General features: G+C 34.8%; 2 protein-coding genes across 6 annotated transcripts in view; one reads left to right on the forward strand and one right to left on the reverse strand.

The window, feature by feature from the left end:
- MMS22L (MMS22 like, DNA repair protein) overlaps positions 1-6,100 on the forward strand; it is a 113,565-nt gene extending 107,465 nt beyond the window's left edge. Inside the window, exons 24-25 of the mRNA XM_081044935.1 lie at positions 1,203-1,370; positions 2,078-6,100. Coding sequence (XP_080901061.1) covers positions 1,203-1,370; positions 2,078-2,159 — 250 coding nt within the window. The 3' untranslated portion in view covers positions 2,160-6,100. The remainder of the gene's footprint in view (positions 1-1,202; positions 1,371-2,077) is intronic.
- Positions 6,101-7,385: 1,285 nt separating this feature from the next.
- Positions 7,386-21,559, reverse strand: part of KLHL32 (kelch like family member 32) — a 191,974-nt gene continuing 177,800 nt past the window's right edge. For all 5 annotated transcript variants that reach the window (XM_081044937.1, XM_081044940.1, XM_081044939.1 and 2 more), the window contains 2 exons: positions 20,444-20,538; positions 7,386-9,094 (listed from right to left, as the gene is read on the reverse strand). In XM_081044937.1, the coding sequence (XP_080901063.1) occupies positions 8,933-9,094; positions 20,444-20,538 (257 nt within the window). In that variant the 3' untranslated portion in view covers positions 7,386-8,932. The remainder of the gene's footprint in view (positions 9,095-20,443; positions 20,539-21,559) is intronic.

The following is a 21,559-nucleotide window of genomic DNA, read 5'->3' on the forward strand; positions in this document are numbered from 1 at the left end:
GGAGAAAGACAAAGTGAGCTGACTTAAAATTACCTAAGTATTTAGTAAGGAAGCCTCTTGCATGTTTAAGAGGGAGAAATGGGAAACACAGGTCTTGATGACAGGAGCACAGGCCTTCAGACTGCTAAACACTAACTCAGGACCCAGTGTGAAAGTACACGGCACGGGTGTGTTACTTACTTTAGATATTACTGACCCAGAAAGTGCAGTTATATTTCATTTGTGAAGCATAGACTTTGTAGAAGAAGATCGTTGTTTGTTCGCAGGAATAACAGCGCAACTTGAGGAACTTTCTTTCCCGCTGCCTTTCTTCCTTTCTTTTGTGCTGTTAGGGCAGTATTTTTAAGTACGTCTGTCTTACAGTTTTTACTAGTTTACTTTTATTATGAATATCTCTACCCTAGCACTACCATGATAAATAATTTGGGGTCATTTTCTTCATTCTGTGTTGGATCTTCGATTCTTCAGTTTTTGTTCATGTCACATAATTGGCACTTGTCAAGTGTTTACAGTTTATTTAAATTCTGATCACTTGAAATAAATAATGCATTTATAGAAACTTTAAAACCCTAATGTGGGAGAAAGGATTTTATATGAATAAAGGGTGCATGTTTATCTACAATTTATTAAGCTAGGTGGCTTTTATTTTGTTGGGGGGAGTGGTGGAAATTTTAGGGTTGAAATACATAATTCTGATTTATAAAGGTCTCCTATGCTTCTAAAGTCTCTTGTTCGGTTAAGGAATATAAAAATGTATTACAAATAACTTGCTTTCCTCAAAAAATATGATTTATCTAGAGTGAGGAAGAATTAAAAAAAAAAAAAGAAAATCTAGGAAGCCAGACTTGATTTTTTTCTGTCTTAGTCTCTTTCCACATCCTTACAACTCAGATTGTAATATACAGACTATTGCAAAAAAGTTCCTGGGCTTAGATTTTTCCCCTTATTCCCCCTTCTGGGATTCCAGCTCTTCCCTCTTCTTCCCAATGCCATCACTCTATTCCTGGCTGCTACTGCAATAAGCCGTTTCTGTCCTTCATTGTTAAGTATTATATAAATAGTCTTCATATGGCATCTAGATTCTTAAGGTAATCTTACATGAAGTGATCTTTCTTGTGTTCAGATTATAGCTGACTATCATATAGATACCAGCCTAAGGAATTGACCCTTAAGTAATCCTAAGTATCTTGATTTACTTTCAGGCATTTTATCCAGGATTATGAGACGAGATACGATTATCAGATTTACAGCATTTTAGAAGCAGTAGCAGCATTGGACCAGCAAGTTGTTATTCACTTGATTTCTACCCTCACTCAGTCTCTAAAAGATTCAGAGCGGAAGTGGGGCTTTGGCAGAAATATCAAACAAAGGTATGTGTGGTAATTTGATTAAGTTCTTTTGAACAATGATTATAAAATCTAGATTCATTTTCTAGAAATGCCTTCTTTTCTTATTCCCCCAAATTTTGGGTGTGTTGAGTTGGAAAATGTTTCAGGTGTGATTGACACATCCATTCACATGCTGTTCTTGCCTAAGTGACCGCCTTAGAATGCGGTGTATTTATTTCAGCAGTGCTGCTGTTGCTTCAAACGCTGTGTTCCTCATTGGGAAGTGGACTTCAGAGCCTCAGGTGTCTTGTTTTTGTATAAAATCCATGGTGGCAAGTCAGCACTTTGAGAAATGCTTGCTTTGCTGAATCAGCAGTATCATGTGTGTCTAATTAATAGGCTGAGTGACCCAATTAGATAATATGGTTTTTGGTCACAAATAGATACTAAGGCTTTTTTTCTTATAGGTTTACAATCCAACTGAGGATAGCGCTTGAACTATTTAGAGGAATGCAACATTGTGGAAATAAGCCTGTAGTTTCTGAAAAGGTTGATTTAGAGTGGTCAGCACTCATACTAGAATTCATATGTTCCCAAGGTTGTTAAAGAATCAAAATACTTCAATCACATGGGTGTGTGTGTGTGTGTGTAGAGACACATTCAGGCAGGTTCAATTTGTAAATCCTTCAATGAAAAATAATAGGGAAGGTAACAAATATATCTGCCTTCTTTTCTTTTTTCTTAAACAGGAAAGCCTATAGCAAACTTTTATCTCACCTAGGACAAGTGGGACAAGATGAGATACAGAGACTGGAAAATGATGACATCTAGTGTTTTTTGCTGTTTCTCTTTTCTTATATCTGAAGCCACTTCCCATCATTCTAACTCCTACTTTTAACTGGTTGTATCATGTTCTGTTAAAAATACTTTCTAGGATTTTTACTTTATATAACTGTAAGTATAAAGTATACAATTAAGGAAATAAAGGTTAATTGTGTTACAGGATCTTTGGAACTTGGCAAAACTGCATTCTATTTTGAAGAGATTTTAAACTAAAGAACCTTTTCTAACTGCGAATGTTACCTGGGTACAACCCCTAAGCAGGTTGATCTATGGACTTTTTACTATAATGTTACTTTCTGCCTTGTGGTTTGTTTTTCTTTTTTGTTTTCTACAAGTTATGTTTTAATAGGATGCTTTTTCAAGTTTACTTTTTTTTGTTTTGTTTTGTTTGGACGGGGGGATGGTCAGGAGATGGGACTATTTGTTATCCTTTTTTATACTGTGTGAGAAGCAGGATAATAAATAAGACCCTTCCCAAGCACACTTAACTGTGAGGAATGAGACTGAACCTGGCTAAATGATTATTCAGGTAATATATAATATTTTTTTCAACCTAGGCCAACAGTGTTTATGTTAAGATTCCATTTGCCAGATGTTTTGCTCTACTCATCCTTTCTTTTGGAGTTGCCATTAAAAGACCTACCAGGAAGACGATAAACAACAGTCTTTAAGAAGAGGCTTAATAATATTCTGGAGAATCTTAAGATTGCAAATGAACAGAAGACTTCTGAGAAGTCAGCTGATTTATCTTCCTGCTCTTGAAGGAGAGCCTCTTATAATTTAGCATCGTTTATGTTGATAGGGAACCAATTTAGTTTCTTTTAGTAGCTATTATCTCTCAACTCTTTAACTGTCCCATCCAGATTTATTTTACCATTTGGGCTCTTGTACTTGACTCCTTTTTTGTGGTGAGCATTATTTCATCAGAAGAGCTCTGGGTCTTAAACCCAGCACTGCTTTGTGACCTCGAGCAAATTACTTAACTTTTCTGAGCCTCAGTTTCTTAGTGGAGAAACAAAGAGTAATTCTTTTTCTATTTTACACTATTTGGTAAGAACCAATGGGATAATGTATGTGAAAATATTTGGTGGCCTATGTTCTGTTTGGAGATGTACAGACATTACTGTATATTCATGCACAAAGGTAAAGAATACCTCGATTTTGTTCCTCTTTCTTTAATATGTCCTAGATGAATGATCCTACTATTTTTCAGTGTTTTCTTAATGTGTCATGTTTGCTATCTTTCAAATAATTTATCACTTTCTTCTCAGAACTCTAGTTTTTATCATGGTTCTATTCCTCTCAAGAAAACATTTCAACCCTTTTCTGGCTCAAGAACTATCTTTGAAAATGAAATGTTTTGCAATCAGCAAAATATAGTTAATAGCCCTGTCCTAATTTTAATCTGTGAGGACTAAAGGAGTATCTGTTATTTTCATGACATACAAATGGTTTATTTCCCCCCCCAAATCAACTGTCATTACTTCAACAAATGAAATGGATAAAAGCCTCTTTAAGATTACTTAATAGTTTTCAGAGCAATGAGTTTCTTTTATGATAGTGATATATTAAACTGTTTTATCTATTTAAGGTGATGCCTTTAAAGAGATTATCATGTATAGTATGCTTTTTTTTCCCCAAGGAAGATTGATAAATATATCTTTGAGAATCTTGCTCCTTAGTATATGAAACTTTTAAGGGATAAGAAAAGCTACCGCTGAATCACGCATTAGGGTATAATCTGCAGATGCTAAGAATAACTAAAGTTTGTACTTTAAAAATCACTTACAACAAGAAGTCTGTAACAATACAGGTTTATGTATATATATGTATGTTTCTTATTTATAAGTAAAATTTTAAAGCTGTTTCTTTTTAATTGAAAAAAATATATGACTCAGTTCCTTTTCTTGAACATCTTCACTGACCCTCCAATTATTGCCGTCTTTTCTTTTTCCATTCCCAGACTTAGAGTAGCTACTACCTGCTTCCTTAATATTTGTTCTCCCCTAAATACCTTGTAATTGCTGAGGCCGCTTCTGGTACATTGTAATGTAAGCCACTCTTTTTGTGAAATCTGAGAGTAGGTTCTCATTGCTCGTGTTCTTTGGCCTCTCCGTGACATCTGCATTTCCCTTGACCTTCTCATCCTTTTCTCAGTGATACTGCTCCTTTCTCCTGTACGTTGAGAACACCTTCATGTTCTCCCTTGTCCTCAGTAGGAAGATCTGGCCCTTACTTGCTGTCTCAACATTCTTCTAGAAGGCGACTGATAACACTAGCTCGTAGTTTTCTCTTTCAGATCTATTTCTAGTGCTCATTTCTCTCTAAACCTCTCTAGTTGGATCTTCCTGAAATCTCAAGGCTGCTGGTCGAGCTGCCCTTGTCATCTGATATTCCAGTGCCTTTATTTTCTACCTAGGGAATACATTGTTTTCCCAGGTGACTTAGGCTTGAAACTTCAGAGGCATCTTGGATTCTTCATTGTTCCCTACTTTCAGTTGATCAGCAGTACACGTTCTTGCTATTTTTTGCCATGTTGTACATCCAAACTTTTTTCTGTTGGGCACTATAATCTCTTACCTCCTTATCTCTGGTCTCCTTTCCTGAGATTAATCCTTGCCACAGTTCTGACATTAGTAGTTCTACAATATTACTTTGCTCTTCTTACTTTTCTGCTCAGGGCACTCAAATTACTTCTCATTGTTAATACGCTGATAGTCAAACCCTTTAATCAGGAGACTTTCTGCCATCTGATTCTACCATTCTGTCCAAACTTACCTCAAGCAGGAAACTAGACTGTGTAAGGGTGACTGAATGCCATGTTCATTATATACTCTGAGAGGATTCCAGTCCAATCATTTCTGTGAAAAATCAGATGGGGTGTAAAAGAGATGACTGAAGGACACAGCATGATGAAATGACTTTATTAGACATTCAGAATTGGTTATGATTTAAATTTCAATTCAACATTTAATTAAGTGTCCATGGGGGAGAAAAAAAAACATGGAGTATTGTCTCTGTACAAAAATCATTTAGTATTGAGTTCATTTGCATTAGAAGAGTTTCATACTTTAAAACTTTTATATCTTTACCTCATCCTAGTATATTTTCTTTTCTTCTTAAGCATATTTGACTTTTTCTTCCTGGGCATCTATGTAAAAAGATATTTGTAGTTTGTTAGAATATGAGTATGCGCTCAGTACCCATTATTGTTACTATCTTCTCTCATGCGTTATCACAAAATTTTAAAGCTACTTTGTTCTAGAATTACATGGACCATGGACCTGTTTTCATGTACTTTTACAGAATCTTTGAGTTTTTATTTTTACTTCTCATTTGTTAAGATTGTTTCATATGAAAATTTGACAAGCGTCTGCAGTTGGTCAAAGTCTCTGTGAAACCTACCTTCTCTAAATACTACATGTTAACATAGCACTTGTGTTTCAAAGATAAAAGGTAGATACAGAATCCCCATTAAAAGCTGTAATATCAGTATTAAACCACTGCTTTTTGATTGATATACTTTTTATAGATCTTATATTTTCCCAAAACTGGTCTCCTGTCTACTCCTAGGGTTAAAAATATTGTCAAGTTTATAGTATCCCAATATAAATAACATGCTTTGGTTAAAACAGTTGCTTTGGGAAGCTAGCCAAGTAGCATATTCTTTCACATATTTAATAAGAGATTTGTATTTGGATTCTGTGATAAACTATCTTACTAAGGTTACCAAAATCAGTAGCAAACGATTGGAATTGATCAATTTCTGCTTATTCAAGTTTTTGTTGTGCTAACAGTTATCTGATTTATTGCATCTGTGAATTGTGCTTTTAGAAAAATTCTAGACATTCTTATTTTATATGCATGTTTGTAAGTTATTTTGTGCATATAATAAGGATGTATAATAAAAATGTATGTATTTAACTTACACTTGCCCATGATTATTCAACTTCCCTCTTTATGACAGATGGACTATTTGAAAACCAAAATAAAAACAAACCATGTTAATGGGAGGAATGATTTCTTATTCCTGTTGCATTTATACTCTATAGTAAAACACTCGTTTTCCAGCTGTTGCAGTGTCTTGAAGGGGATACAATATACATGTAGTTAAACCAGGAGGAAAATATGAAAAGTATGAAAAATACCCTACTCATAACCTAATTGGCATTTTGTTGGTAAGGATCTAAGGAATCTTGTTGTGTTTTACATACACAGTATATTAGAGATTCATGTCTTTGCTGGCTTTTCCTTCCACACTAAGAACACTGATAATATCTATGTGGTACTTTTTAGTTTTTAAATTAAAATCTTGAAGTGATGTGTGACTTGTTGGAACTTTCATGGTCTTCCTATGGAAATTCAAATTAATAGTTTAAATACAAATACATTTACGGTCTTTAATGTTGAAGAGTGAAAATAAAAAATGAATTACTATAGGATAATGCACTTATATGGGAAATATATATTGGAATAGTTTCAATGGAATTTAGTTTATATGACCAAACATAGTTTTTTCTTATTAGCTCTTATTGATAATTTGAGGAAAATTATCTAATTGTAAATGATCTGAGTCTTTCTAGGGAAGGTATGTTGTATTTCAAGTGCTGTTCTTTGGCTATAATTATAAAGGTTGTTTCTGAAACTATGTAAAGCTTTAAAAATTTGAGTTCAATTTTGTAATATTAGCAAATACTATGTTAAAGTTCACCAAGGAGAGGTTTGAGAAAATATACTGATTTTAAATTAATAATTAGAAATCTACACAGCAATAATCAAGAGTAATCTCAGCCTGCCTTTATCATTAAGCAAGCTCATTTTTAGACTGTTTCCATTCATTGGACATAGGGCCTGGGATTATAGATTTTAATGGTTTTATAAGGTAAAACTACCAGAGGGAAAATTTGTATGTCAAGTAGAAATTTTAATGAATCTGAAATATTTTTTGCTTAAGTCCTTGTTGAAAAGATTTCTGCTGGAGTCCATTTTCCTGACTTGGTAAGACATTTTCAGAATTTAGTTTAGATGGTTTATGCCTTTTAAAGAGATTCTCAGTCATCCTTCCAAATAACAATGATCAATATCACTTTTTACTTTTCAGAACTGTACAAATTTTCTAAAGGTTGTTTGTGTAAACTAAATCTGTTCTTTTAAAACTACGTTTTTTCCTTACCCCCAGTTTCCCACCCTTTAGTTTGAATAACCAGAAGTTTTACATGTATATTTATTTAAAAATTAATATTTTAGGTATCTTATAATGTATGAGTATAAAATTGGTGAATTCTCTATCTAGAATAAAAATCGTTATTCATTCACTTCTGATTTCTAAAATGGTTACATGAATAAAATGAGAACTTCCAATAAGACAAGGATTATTAAATGATTAAACTGTGCAAAGGAAAAAAATGTCAGAGTAAAGGTGACTTAGATTTTAACAAGATTAGGAAAGGGGGAAAACTCACATTATACTTCTTGAATTTATGTTCAAATACGATTATTGAGTTGTTTTATTTTTTGTTATAGACAAAGCAAATCCAAAAACCTAGCCTAAAAAATCCTTAAGCATTATTAAAAGTGGTAGTAATAAAATATATATTGGTGGTGGAAAGAATTCCACAAGTGAATTCCTCAAGATCAACATAACCTTTAACAAAGTGGAAAAACTTTTATTAGAACTACTGATTCTAGGTTCATTTATGTCAAAGCACTTTATGGTACCAAAATTAGTACGCCTAATTTTTTTGAGCTATATAATGTCATTTTTCACAAAATGAGTTTAAATGAGATGTTTGAGAGTTACTATTTGAGGCAAGGATTTGTACAAGTTTAGGAATAGTAAGCTTTGGTAAACTCCCTTTTTCCTAATTAGCATATCTCTTTCACATGCCTGTCAGAATCATTTATCCCATAGCATGTGTTCAGAGTTCTACCTAGTAATTTTTAAACTTCAAAAATAATCTCCCTGTTCAGTTACAAGGTTCTAAAGACAGTAAAAAACCTTGGAATTTGAGTGACATTTTTTTCTTAGGTGAAGTACTTCAGAGCATTTGCCCAATCTTCACAGCATTCTTCTAAATTAATATGGAAATCAATAACTGCCTTCCTTAAAAAGTGGAAAAACTGAAGTACTGGCAAGTTAAGCCTCTGGCCCAAGGTCACAGAGTAATTACTGAGGTAAAAAACCTGGGTATTCCAACTGCTGTTCCAGTGTACTTCTATTATTCGTATTACCTTGAATAAACTATGGCATTTAAAAACTTATGTCGTCATAATGCTGACTATTGAGCAGGGCTGCATAATTTTAAATTTTTAAAGAAAAATTACAAACCCAGGTTTAAACAGTAAAGGGATTAAGTACTGAAGATTTCTTTTAAGATCATTGGTGAGAGTACTTGTGAAATAAATTGACTTACCAACAGTGTCACGTTGTCCTAGACAGCACTGATTAGAAAAAGTAGACAAAGAATACTCACAGAACAGTAATGGACCATGAAGTCAGCACTAAGCTACACTACAGTAAAAGTCATACATATAGTATTGTATGTGACACACTGAGAAGGGTGACAGGAATTTTCAGTGACGTATTTTAGAAAATTGTTGTGTTTTTTTTTGTTGTGTTTTTTTTTTTGCTACTGTTTATCAGAACATAAGACCTACGAAACAAAGCAAGGAAGCATTGAGCACTGAGTCTTTTCATGCCCAGTAAAAGTCAGGCTGCTTTTTTCCCTCCTGTTTATGGGTATGAACAGAGCACTGGCTTTTCAGATGGTGCCAATCCTGTGATGAGGCACTTGAAGAGTTTGAAGGTTAGGGCATGTGAAATATGGAGCTGGAAGGAAGCATGCTGCTATTCCATTGGAAGCAAAAGGAAGTGTAGGCCCATAGAATACTTCTTCTTTGCCTTCTCTGCTTACATCCAATACCTACAAAAGAAAAGCCCGCATGTCAACAATGATTGCTTAAAATTACGCTGTGCACATATAAAAGGAAGGCTGCCTTTAAATTCAGTTATGCCATCATGAACATACCTTGGCATTGTTGTTCTCACAGTATAATACCAGAAATATGTATTAAGTTCCTGCTAAATGCTAGTCTATATGTTTATATGCTTGTGTGTGTGCATACATACATAGGTATACATATATTTGTAATCATTTAATCTTCAGAACAGTGATCAGATAGGTAGCATTATTCTCATTTAATAAAACTGCCTTAGACTAGTTAAATAAGTTGTCAAAACTGGTTAGTTACAATTGCATCAAAAAGAATAACATACCTAGGAATAAATTTAACCAAGGAGGTGAAAGTCCTGTGCTCTGAAAATTACAAGACACTGAAGAAAAAACTGAAAAGGACACAAATAAATGTACCATGCTCATGGATTGAAATGATTAATAGCATTCAAATGTACATATTACCCAAAGCAATCTACACATTCAATACAGTCCCTGTCAAAATAACAATGGCATTCTCCAAGCTAGAAGAAATAATACTGCAATTTATATGGAGCCACAAAAGACCCTGAATAGCCAAAGCAATCTTGAGAAAGAAGAACAAAGTCTGAGGTATCTATCACACTCCCTGATTTCAAACTATACTACAAAGCTATAATAATTAAAACAGTATCGTACTGGGGCCGGCCCGGTGGCTCAGGTGGTTGGAGCTCCGTGCTCCTAATGCCGAAGGCTGCCAGTTTGATTCCCACATGGGCCAGTGGGCTCTCAACCACAAGGTTGCCGGTTCAACTCCTCGACTTATGCAAGGGATGGTGGGCTGTGCCCCCTGCAACTAAGATTGAACACGGCACATTGAGCTGAGCTGCCGATGAGCTTCTGGGTGGCTCGGTTGGAGCATGGGCTCTCAATCATAAGGTTGCCGGTTCCATTCTTCAACTCCCACAAGGGATGGTGGGCTGTGCCCCCTGCAACTAACAACGGCAACGGGAATGGGAGCTGAGCTGTGCCCTCCATAACTAAGATTGAAAGGACAACAACTTGACTTTGAAAAAGAACCGGAAGTACACCTAGTAAAGTCCCACTCCCCTTCCCCAATAAAATCTTTAAAACAAAAATAACAATAATCAGTATGGTACCGACATATAAAAGGACATATAGATCAATGGAACAAAATACAGAGCCCATAAATATGGACAACTAATCTACAACAAAGGAGACGAGAATATACAATGGGGAAATAACAGTTTCTTCAATAAGTGGTGCTGGGAAAACTGGACAGATACTTGTACATGCAAAACAGTGAAACCACATTCTTTCAGCATATGTAAAAATAAACTCAAAATGGATTAAAAACCAGACTTAAATTCATAAAACTCTTAGAAGAAAACATAGGCAGTAAACTCTGACATCAGTAATAGCAATATTTGGGGGGTATGTCTCCTAAGGCAAGGGAAACAAAAGAAAAAATAAATGGAATACATTGAACTAAAAATTTCTACACAGTGAAGGAAACCATCAATAAAATGAAAAGTCAACTTACTGAATGGGAGAAGATATTCACAAATGACATGGGGTTAATATCCAAAATATGTAAGGAACTCATACAAATCAACATCCCCCCAACAAAAAAAGAAAATCTAATTTAAAAATGGGCAGAGGACCTGAATAGATCTTTCTCCAAACAAGTCATTCAGATGGCCAACAGATACATGAAAAGATGTTCAACATCACTAATCATCGTGGAATGCAAATCAAAACCACAATGAGATACAACCTCACACCTGTCAGAATAGTACTATCAGAAAATAAACAAATTAGTGTTGGCATGGATGTGAAAAAAAAGGAAACTCATACCCAGTTGGTTTGCTTGTAAATTGGTACAGGCCCTATGGGAAACATTATGGAGATTCCTCAAAAAACTTAAAAAAATTAATTGCCCCATGACCCAGCAATTCCACTTCTGGGATGATTTATCTGAGGAAAATGAAAACACTAAATAAATTTTAAAAAGCTATTTTCATTGCAGTAGTTTTTATAATACTCAAGATATGAAAGCGACCTAGCTATCCATTGATAGATGAATGGAAAATGATGTCATATATATGTTATCTGCCATACACACACACACAATGGAATATTTCTCAGCCATAAAAAAGAATGAAATCTTAACATTTGTGACAACATGGATGGACCTAGAAGGTATTATGCTAAGTGAAATAAGTCAGAGAAAAACAAATACCATATGACTTTACTTTTATGTGAAATCTTAAAACAAGTACACAAAACAGTAACAGACCCATAGGTACCGAGAACTAACTGATGGTTGCTAGAGGGAAGGAGGGGGAGGGTGAAAAAGGTGAAGGTGGTTAAGATATACAAACTTTCAGTTTAAAATAAATAAGCTACAGGGATGTAGTATACAAAGGAACAACACAACTGCAAGGTGACAGATGGTTGCTAGACTTACTGTGTTGATCATATCATAAGGTGTTTAATGTAAAATCACTGTTCTATGCCTGAAGCTAACACAATATTGTATGCCAACTATACATTAATACTTTTTTAAATAAAATAAAATGTAAACGTTTTCTCCATAATTTAAAAAATAAATAAATAAAAAATCATCATTGACGTCCTATTAATACCTTTTCACTTTCGGTCCCTTTTCCTCCACCTGCATCCTAAATGTAGGTGTGCCCCAATATTTTAATCACAGACCTGTTGGTACTCTTTTTTTAATGATCTTGTCCATTCTCATGCCTTCATCTATCACCTATGTGTATAATTCTTCAGCCTTTAACTATAATCATTGTTGTACATGAAAGGGGCCTTTGAGATTTGGGGACCCACGCTCAAAAAGGAGGAAATCACTAACGCCTAAAGTAAAAGAAATTAAACTCCTAGCTATTCCCCCCCCAAAATGGACCTAAGTGTTCCATCCCATTGACTGAAACAATACTCTGTCACTACTAATTTAAAGTATCTAGGTTACACACTAACTTCTTTTTTCTCCTGTTAACCGAAGTTATCTTCCTGCAGTACCACATTTACAGTTATTTTGACTGGGTAGGGCAAGTTTCCCCCATTCATTTAAAAAAACATCTTCATTATTATAGGTTTACTTTTCTAGAGAACATGAGAAGTATTCCCCCACCCTATGGGGAAAAAAGGTCTCAATAGGATTTTGACTAGTATCTCATTAAATGTAGAAAGTAGAGACCTTTCAGTATTTTCCTCAGCTATATAAGGTTAAGTATTGTCTTCAATGTAAAGAGAGAAAAATTGAGATAGCCACACAGTAAGTGGTAGAGCCACTATTGAACTCAACGTTGCAACCCAAGAAACAACAAGGATTTCGCACCATTCATGACATCCTTTCCCCAACTGAATACATATTTAGAAGATAAAATAACAGTTGAGGTCATCATCCAGAGAACTTTTTTCTGGTTCCATGGGACAACAGAGACTGTATGTGTTAAGCAGATGTAATTTATTTAATCTGTGAGAAGGGAAAAGGAAGTGTTGGCAGTTTTTCTCAAAACACTCCCCTGTAAACTGGCAGAGAGAAGGCGTTGGGGAGGAGGTGCCAGCTTGACAGCATATCCTCTAGCCAAAAGAAAGGAATCGTAAATGAAGAGCAGGAGAGGTGATCTGGAAACACAGACTTATCACTTACACACTTATGCAGCTGCTCCCCGTGAGCGGCTCATCGTCCATAGTGCACCAGATTCGAGGCAGCCTATCTGCCAGACATTTGCTTACACGCCCACTAAATGCACACGAGCACCTCACTTTCCTCAGGAATCTATTTTTATTGTTTCCCCTGAGCATTACTAACAAGTCCAAATCTCAATCTTTAAACAAGTATTCATTGAAGACCATACTTTTGTTGGGGTTGCCCTTGTAATGGATCAAGTAGTCCATGCTAAATAGTAGAAGGAAATAGTAGGCTTTCTCAACATCTGCCATGCTTCATCCCTGTGTGGCTGAATCCTACAAGGGACAGTTAAATTAGCTTTCATTACAGTCCAGAATGGGCAATCTAATGAGGCCGTTTATTGACTGGTATTTTTCAAGAGAGAAAAAAAAATGATTTTAGTATTGATCTTAACAGACCAATATGAACTCTTTAAGTGTGACTTTCATTAATTTCAGCCATGCCCTTAGAATCCAAGGATTGTATAGATTTGTGACTTAAAAAAAATTTAAACATTGATATTTTTTAGATGTATACTGTTTTCTCCACCACTCTTTCCTGTACTTTTCAACCTGCTGATTTGTACTTAGGAATTTCTATTCTCATCTTCTGAGAAAATGTTCAACATTTTCTCATAAACACTAGTTTCCCATTCTGGCTGCTTTCTTGGGTATTCTTCCAGCAAGTAGTAAAGAACTGGCTTGCTTTTGAACATATAACTAGTTTCTCCAATCATCAGTACGTTACTGTTAGTGAGCCTAAATAAATAGTTTCATAGTCACCCATAAAATAAATATCTGAGTGAGCAACCAAAGTTGCAGAATGAATGATTACATAAACTGTAACCAGTTGTGAATAACTGGAATGAAAGGAGAACTGACTCTGGGTGGTGAGCACACAATGTGAGAGATAATGTAGTGTAGAATTGTACTTCTGAAACCTATGTAATTTTACTAACCATTGTCATCCCAATAAATTTCATTTTAAAAAGATACAATGTATGATGAGTCTATTATCCATGAAGACTTCCATTCCAAACGTCTCTTTAAGTGACAATCTGCATACTTACATGAACATTTATTATGTATAAACAGTAAACGCTCACAAAAGCCTTTGTCAAAGTTACCTGCTTTGTAGGACCACGGAGCCAGCCAAGAGAATAAACAGAGCATTTGCAAAATGGTTGATCTGTATATCAGAATGGCTAATGGAACACAGAGCTACCCAGGATGTTGACTTTTTTGAAAACAAATATATGTATCTGATGTCAGAGGTAAAATTTATTATGCTAATACAGACATTGATTAAAGATTTATGAATCACCTCTTTGAGAATCACCTTAATTCTGAGGCTACTCTAGAATATCCTTAGTGGTTTAAAATATGCACCTGATTCCATCTTTTGAGGAAAAAACAAAAGTCATGAGTTAATTAGTGTATATGATCAGTAATCATTCTAACTTCATTTCTACTCCTTGAGCTAATTTGATATTAAATATATTTAAATGTATTTAAAATGTGTATCTTGATAATAAACTCAAACTTTCTTCCATTGTATAAGTAGTAAAATGAAGGGTCCCAAACCCACTTGAACACAAGGATTCTAACATTACGGAGCACTGCCTGTTGCCCAGTTCACCGTTTTACAATTCTGAAAAGTAAAAAATAAAAACAAATCCAAAAGGACAGTGAAAACAAATACATGTGTGGATGAGAGACTAGAAGCACTCCTTGAGGGAAAACAATTTGCTTGTTTTTTTGTTAGCCAAGATATAACCAAGCTTTAGTACAAATCAGCCTTCAATTAACTAAAGACTCCCTTAAAGATTTTCATGTTTTTCAAAGCACAAATTTGTAGCTTTGATTATTTTTTTGACTGTATTATTCTTTCCTAGTTTATTACTTTCCTCTTATTTTTATTCTCTCTCCTACTTGGAGTTTATTTTTTGGTTTCTTTTTGCCCCCCTTTCTATTTATTTATTTGTTTATTTATTTATTTATTTAAAGTTTATTGGGGTGACAATGGTTAGTAAAGTTACAATTGTACAATTCTAGGTTTCAGGTGTACAATTCTGTAACACACCATCAATATATCCCATTGTGTGTTCACCACCCAGAGTCAGTTCTCCTTCCATCACCATACATTTGATCCCATTTACCCTCATCTACCAGCCCCTCCTGCTTTACCCTCTGGTAACCACTAAACTATTATCTATGTCTATGAGTTTTTGTTTGTTTATCTTGCTTTGCTGCTTTCAGTTTTATATCCCACGTATCAGTGAAATCATATGGTTCTTGACTTTTTCTTTCTGACTTACTTTGCCTAGCATAATAATCTCAAGATCCAGCCATATTGTCACAAATGGCACTATTTCATCTTTTCTTATGGCACAATAGTATTCTATTGTGTATACCTATATACCACATTTTTATCCAGTCATCTACTGAAGGACACTTCGGCTGTTTCCATGTCTTGGCCACCATAAATAAAGCTACAATGAACATTCTAACTTATTAAGCTATATCCCACAAGCTTTATGATGTATTGTTTTCATTTTCAATCAGTTTGGAGTACTTTTTTAAAATTTCCATTCTGACTTCTTTAACACATAAGCAATGTGTTTTATTATTTCCAAATATACTGATATTTATTTAACTTTTTAAGTTCTTATTTAATTGCATTGTAGTTAGAGATCATAGATTACATAGTACTTAATTTTTAAAATTTATTAAAGTTTTCTTAACACTAGTACATGATAGGTTTTTGTAAGCATTTCATGTACACTTAAGAAATATATTTTTTGGAACATTCTCCAGGATGTATCATATGTAAGTCCACAAAAGAAGGCTTAATTCTAGAAGATTACAATCATATTAAGCATCTTTTTCAACCACAATGGCATGAAACTAGAAATCAATTACAAGAAGAAAACAAAATTCACAAATATGTGGAGACCAAACCACATGCTGCTTTAAAGCCAATGGGTCAAAGAAGAAATCAAAAGAGAAATCAAAAAATATCTAAACAAGTGAAAATGGAACTACAACAAACCAAAATATATGGGATGCAGCAAAAGAAGTGTAAGGGGGAAGATCATAGCAATAAATGCCTACATTAAGAAAAAAGAAAGCTTAAATAAACAACCTAACTTTACACCTCAAGCAACTAGAAAAAGAAAAACAAACTAAACCCAAAGTCAACGGAAGGAAGGAAATAACAGAGAGCAGAAATAAATGAATTAGATACTAGAGACAATACAAAAGGTTAATGAAACTAAGAACTGTTTTTTGAAAAAGATAAACAAAATAGACAAAACTAGCTAGACTTACCAGGGAAAAAGAAAGAGTATTCAAATTAATTACAAATGAAAGAGGAGACATTACAACTGATACCATATAAATACAAAGGATCATAAGAGACTACTATGAACAATTATATGCTAACAAATTGCACAACCTAGAAGAAATGGATACATTTCTAGAAACATACAATCTAACAAAACTGAATCATGAAGAAATAGAAAATCTGAAAAGACCAATTACTAGTTAGGAAATTGAATTAGTGATCAGAAGCCACCACAAAGAAAAGTCCAGGACCAGATGGCTTCACTGGGGAATTCTATCAAATATTTAAAGAAGAATTAATATCAAGCCTTCTCACAACTCTTCCAAAAAAATAGAAGAGTAGGGAAGAATTCCAAACTCATTTTACAAGGCTATCACTGCCCTGATACCAAAAGAAGACAATGGCAGTCCAAAAAAAGAACATTACAGGACGATATCCCTGATGACTATAGATGCAAAAATACTCGACAAAATTTTAGCACAGCAAATTCAGCGGTACGTGTGAAAGAAAGATCATATACCGTGATCAAGTGGGATTTTTTCCAGGGATGCAAGGATGGTTCAACATATGTAAATCAACCAATGTGATAGGCCACATTACCAAAATGAAGAATAAAAATCGTATCAACTGATGCAAAAAAGCATTTGACAAATTCAACATCCTTTTACAATAAAAACTTAACAACATGGGTATACAGGGAACATATTTCAACAAAATAAAAGCCACATGTGAGAAACCCACAGCTAACATCATGCTGAATGGTCAAAAGCTAAAAGCGTTTCCTCTAAGATTAGGAGCAAGACAAGTACAACCACTCTGTCACTTTTATGCAAGACAGTGCTAGAAGTCCTAGCCAGAGCAATTAGGCAAGAAATAGAAATAAAAGGCATCCAGATTGGAAAGGAAGAAATAAAACTATTCATTTGCAGATGACATGATATTATATAAGAAAACCATAAGATCACCAAAAAACTATTATAATTAATAAATCAAGTTGCAGGATACAAAATCAATATACAAAAATCTGTCGCATTTCTATACAGTAATACCAAACTATCAGAAAGAGGAATTAAGAAAACAATCCCATTTCTAATTGCATTAAAAAGAATAAAATACCTAGGAATTTAACCAAGGAGGTGACAAATGGCATACCGAAAACATTAAGACACTGATGAAAGAAAATGAAGAAGACATAAATAAATGGAAAAATATTCTGTGCTCATGGGCTGAAATAATTATTTTTAAAATGCCCGTACTCCTGAAAGCCATGCAATCCTATCAATAGTCCAATAGCATTTCTCACAAAAAAAGAAAAAAACATTCTAAAATTCACATAGAACCTCGAAAGACCCAAATAGCCCATGCAATCTTGAGAAAGGAAAACAAAGCTAGAGGTATCACTTTCTGATTTCAAACTATATTACAAACCTATAGTCAAAACAAAACAAAACAAAAACAAACAAACAAAAAAAACAATATGGTATTGGCGGAAAAACAGACATGTAAATCAATAGAACAGAATAGAAAGCCCAGAGATAAACCCAAGCATATATACTCAATTAATTTATGACAAAGGAGCCAAGAACATACAATGCGGGAAAGGATAGTCTCTTCAGTAAAAGGTGTTGGGCAGACTGGACAGCCACATGCAAAAGAAGGAAAAGACCCCTATCTTACACAATACACAAAAGCCAACTCAAAATGGATTAAAGAGTTGAATGTATAAAACCATAAAACTGAAACCATAAAACTCCTAGAAGAAAACTGGTAAACTCCTTGACATTGGTCTCAGCAATGATTTTGCATTTAACACCAAAAGCAAAGGCAACAAACAAAAATAAAAATAAACAAGGGGGACCATATCAAACTAAAAAGCTGCACAGCAAAGGAAAGCATCAAACAAATGAAAAGGCATCCTACCAAATGGGAGAAACTACTTCCAAATCATATATCTAATAAGGGGTTAATATCCAAAATACATAAGGAATTCATAGAACTCAACGGCATAAAACCCCAAACAATCCATGTACCCTGTCCACCTTTCAAGGTTTTTTACAACCAACAAGTGTGAAGTCCTTCACAAAGCCTTAGCCTATCTACCCTCTGTCACCTCCGTAAATTTATATGCAAGGTCCCCCTTTTCTGAAACTGTAAAACTAGCTTGTCTCTCTCAAGGAATTAAAAGATCATAAATGAAAGGATAACCTACAGAATGGGGGATAATATTTGCAAATCATATATGTGGTAAGGGGTTAATATCCAAAATATATAAAGAACTCATAAAATTCAATAAAACAAATTTGAAAAATGGACAGAGGATCTGAATAGATATTTTTCCGAAGAAGACATACAGATGGCCAATAGGTACCTGAAAAGGTGCTCAGTATCAGCATCAGTAATCAAGGTAATGCAAACCAAAACCACAAGGAAATAGTACCTCCCACCTGTTAGAATGGCTGTCATCAAAAAGATAAGTATTGGCAAGGAGGTGGAGAAAAGGGAACACTTGTAAACTCTTAGTGGGAATGTAAATCAATGCAACCACTATAGAAAACAGTATGAAGCTTCCTCAAAAAAATTAATACTACCATATGATCCAGCAATTCCACACTAGCGATATATGTAAAGAAAACAAAATAACTATCAAAGAGATACCAGCACCCCGTGTCTATTGCAGCATTATTTATAACAGGTCATGGAAACTACATAAGTGTCCATTGATGGATGAATGCATAAAGAAAACGTGGTACATACATATATACAATGAAATATTATTCAGCCATAAAAAAGAGGGAAATCCTGCCATTTGCAGCACCGTGCATGGACCTTGAGGGCATTATGCTAAGTGAAATAAGTTGACCAGAGAAGGACAAATACTGTACTATCTCACATATGTGTGGAATCTAAACAAATTGAACTCAGAGAAACAGAACTGACTGGTGACTGCCAGAGTTGGCGGGTGGGAGAAGAGGGAAAGGGGTCAAGGTGGTCAATAGATAACAACTTGCAATTATAAAGTAAAGAAGTCTATAGGCATGTAAAGCACAGCATGGTGACGATAGTGAACAACAGTATTATATATTTGAAAGTTGCTAAGAGTAAATTTTAAAAGTTCTCACTACAAAAAAAAAGCAACTTATAACTATGAGATGATGGATATTAACTAAACATCGTGATGATCAGTTAGCAATATATACATTTTTAAAATAATGTACACCTTAAACTAATACGACATTAAATGTCAATTACATCTCAGCAAAACTGAAAAGAAAAAAAAAAAGATTTTTCATTAACTGTTCAACCCAGAATTCCCCAAACTTCTGGCAAGACAAATCAAGAGAGAAAGAGAGAAAAACAGTATTATGAATGTAAAGGGGAATATAACTAAGGATAGTACAATTATATGCTAACAATTTTGAAAACAGACAACATGAGGAAGTTTCTTAAAAATATACATGTATACTTTATGAGATGTGACTGAAGAAACTAAAAGTTTGAATAGTTCAACTATTAAAGATATTGAAACAGTTGCTAAACATCTTCCCACAAAGATGAGATTAGATAATATGAATAGTTATAAGAATGTATTTTTATAGAAATCAGGAGAAAGGTGAGGGCTAATCCCTGTCAATATGCTATCTGAGAACATGTATGATAAACAACTATGATAACAATTATTTAAAAATAAATAATAAGACCTTGAATATGTATACTAACAAAAGCTAACGCTGTTCTGAACAGACCAGCTTGCAACTTGTCCCGCCCGAGCTGCTCACATGCACTGATGTGCCAGGGCAATTTTCTGGGGCAGAGGCTGTCCCCATCAGACCAATCATAACCTACCCTACTGCTCACTTCCCTGGGAAAGGAAGAATACCTTTGTAGGTGGAATTTATGGAAATGAACCATTTACGATATAGAAAATACGGAACTGGAGTAGAAAGGAGACATCTGTAAAGGTTTGGCAGTATGAAAGTACTTAGTTGCTAAAGATTTCTAGATTTTTTTGGTTTATGAGATAGGGAAAGGTACTCCACTTTCCCCATTTCCAATACATGTTACATATATTTTCAAAGCTCATCTCCATCATTACTAGGACTCTATTTATTGGTATCATTTTTGGGGATGCAGGACAGTAGTGGCTGAACTAGCTACACAAAGGGAGCTCAAGCCTCTTTCTACATATAAATATCTCTGCCTTCAGTAGCAGCATTGCCAAAAGTAACGTTACTGAACCACATGAATAAACTTCAAAGGGAACTTGAACCACTCACCTGGATACAAGCCAGAGGCTCATTTGTCCAAATCGAATATCCACCAACTAAATATATTCTCTCATTATGGACAGCAACTCCAGATTCATTTTGGCCTAAAGTAAAGAGAATTGAATAAAAAGAAAAAACACAAATCCATTTCCTTGCATGTCTTAATTAACCCCATTGCCACTAAGGGATACAGTTTCCACGGTGGCACACCTGTACATGCCACAGGATTTTTGCAGCAACGCATCAATGCCTCCCAGTCCTAAGAGGGAAAAATTGACCACTATGTCTCAGAGAAAGAATCTGTGTCGGGTCAGAACCAGGCATAACACTTACTGGCCAACGAACTTAGTAAATACAGTATTAAATACAGCAAAAATAAGCCATATAGAACTAAGAACTTTATACCGTCATATGCCATAAATGCATAGTGGTGGAAATAAGGTAAATTTTAGAAATGCAATACACCTCTTGTACGACAAATGCTTTTAAGACAAGTGCTTGTATTTGTAAAGTAACAGCTGCAACTCCAAGAAGCCAGTAAAACAGAGCCATGGCCCTCGTGTGCTCCAAATGAAGACAAATGACAGAAAAGATTGATAAAGTCACTACCCTCCCTTCCTTTACATACAACAGTTTTAAGACTAGATTAAAGTTCCTGAGCTGGGACTAGCCTGGATAGTCCCTTGACACTGACACGCCGAAATGATGAAAGGTTCCTCCCCCATTTAAAAAAAGGAAGATAGAATAACTCACTACTACATATTCTTCCCTGGAGGGCACCAAAGAGTGAGATAGTCTCTTTTTATTGATGGGCTGACACAGGATTGACTCGTGTAATAAATAAGCCAGATCCTCTAGCAGACAGAAGCAGAAATCCAGGGACCGAGGAGCTAAGATGCCACTACAGCAACCTAGAGAGAGTCAAGTACTTGGAGGTGGCCCTCCACAATCCTTTTCCTAAAAACAGCAGCTGAATACAAAGCACTTGAACCTCTCCCATTGGTTGTGCTCTCAACGGTGCCTCCCAAGCAACAGCTGTGAGTGACTGAGTGCCCACTCTGCATATTAAACTGTCTTCAGGCACTGGTCCAGCCCACCATTTTGAGCCTGTGATTTTCCCATTAG

The sequence above is a fragment of the Rhinolophus hipposideros genome, assembly GCF_964194185.1.
Source record: "Rhinolophus hipposideros genome assembly, chromosome: 3".
In the NCBI taxonomy this organism is placed as follows: Eukaryota; Metazoa; Chordata; class Mammalia; order Chiroptera; family Rhinolophidae; genus Rhinolophus; species Rhinolophus hipposideros.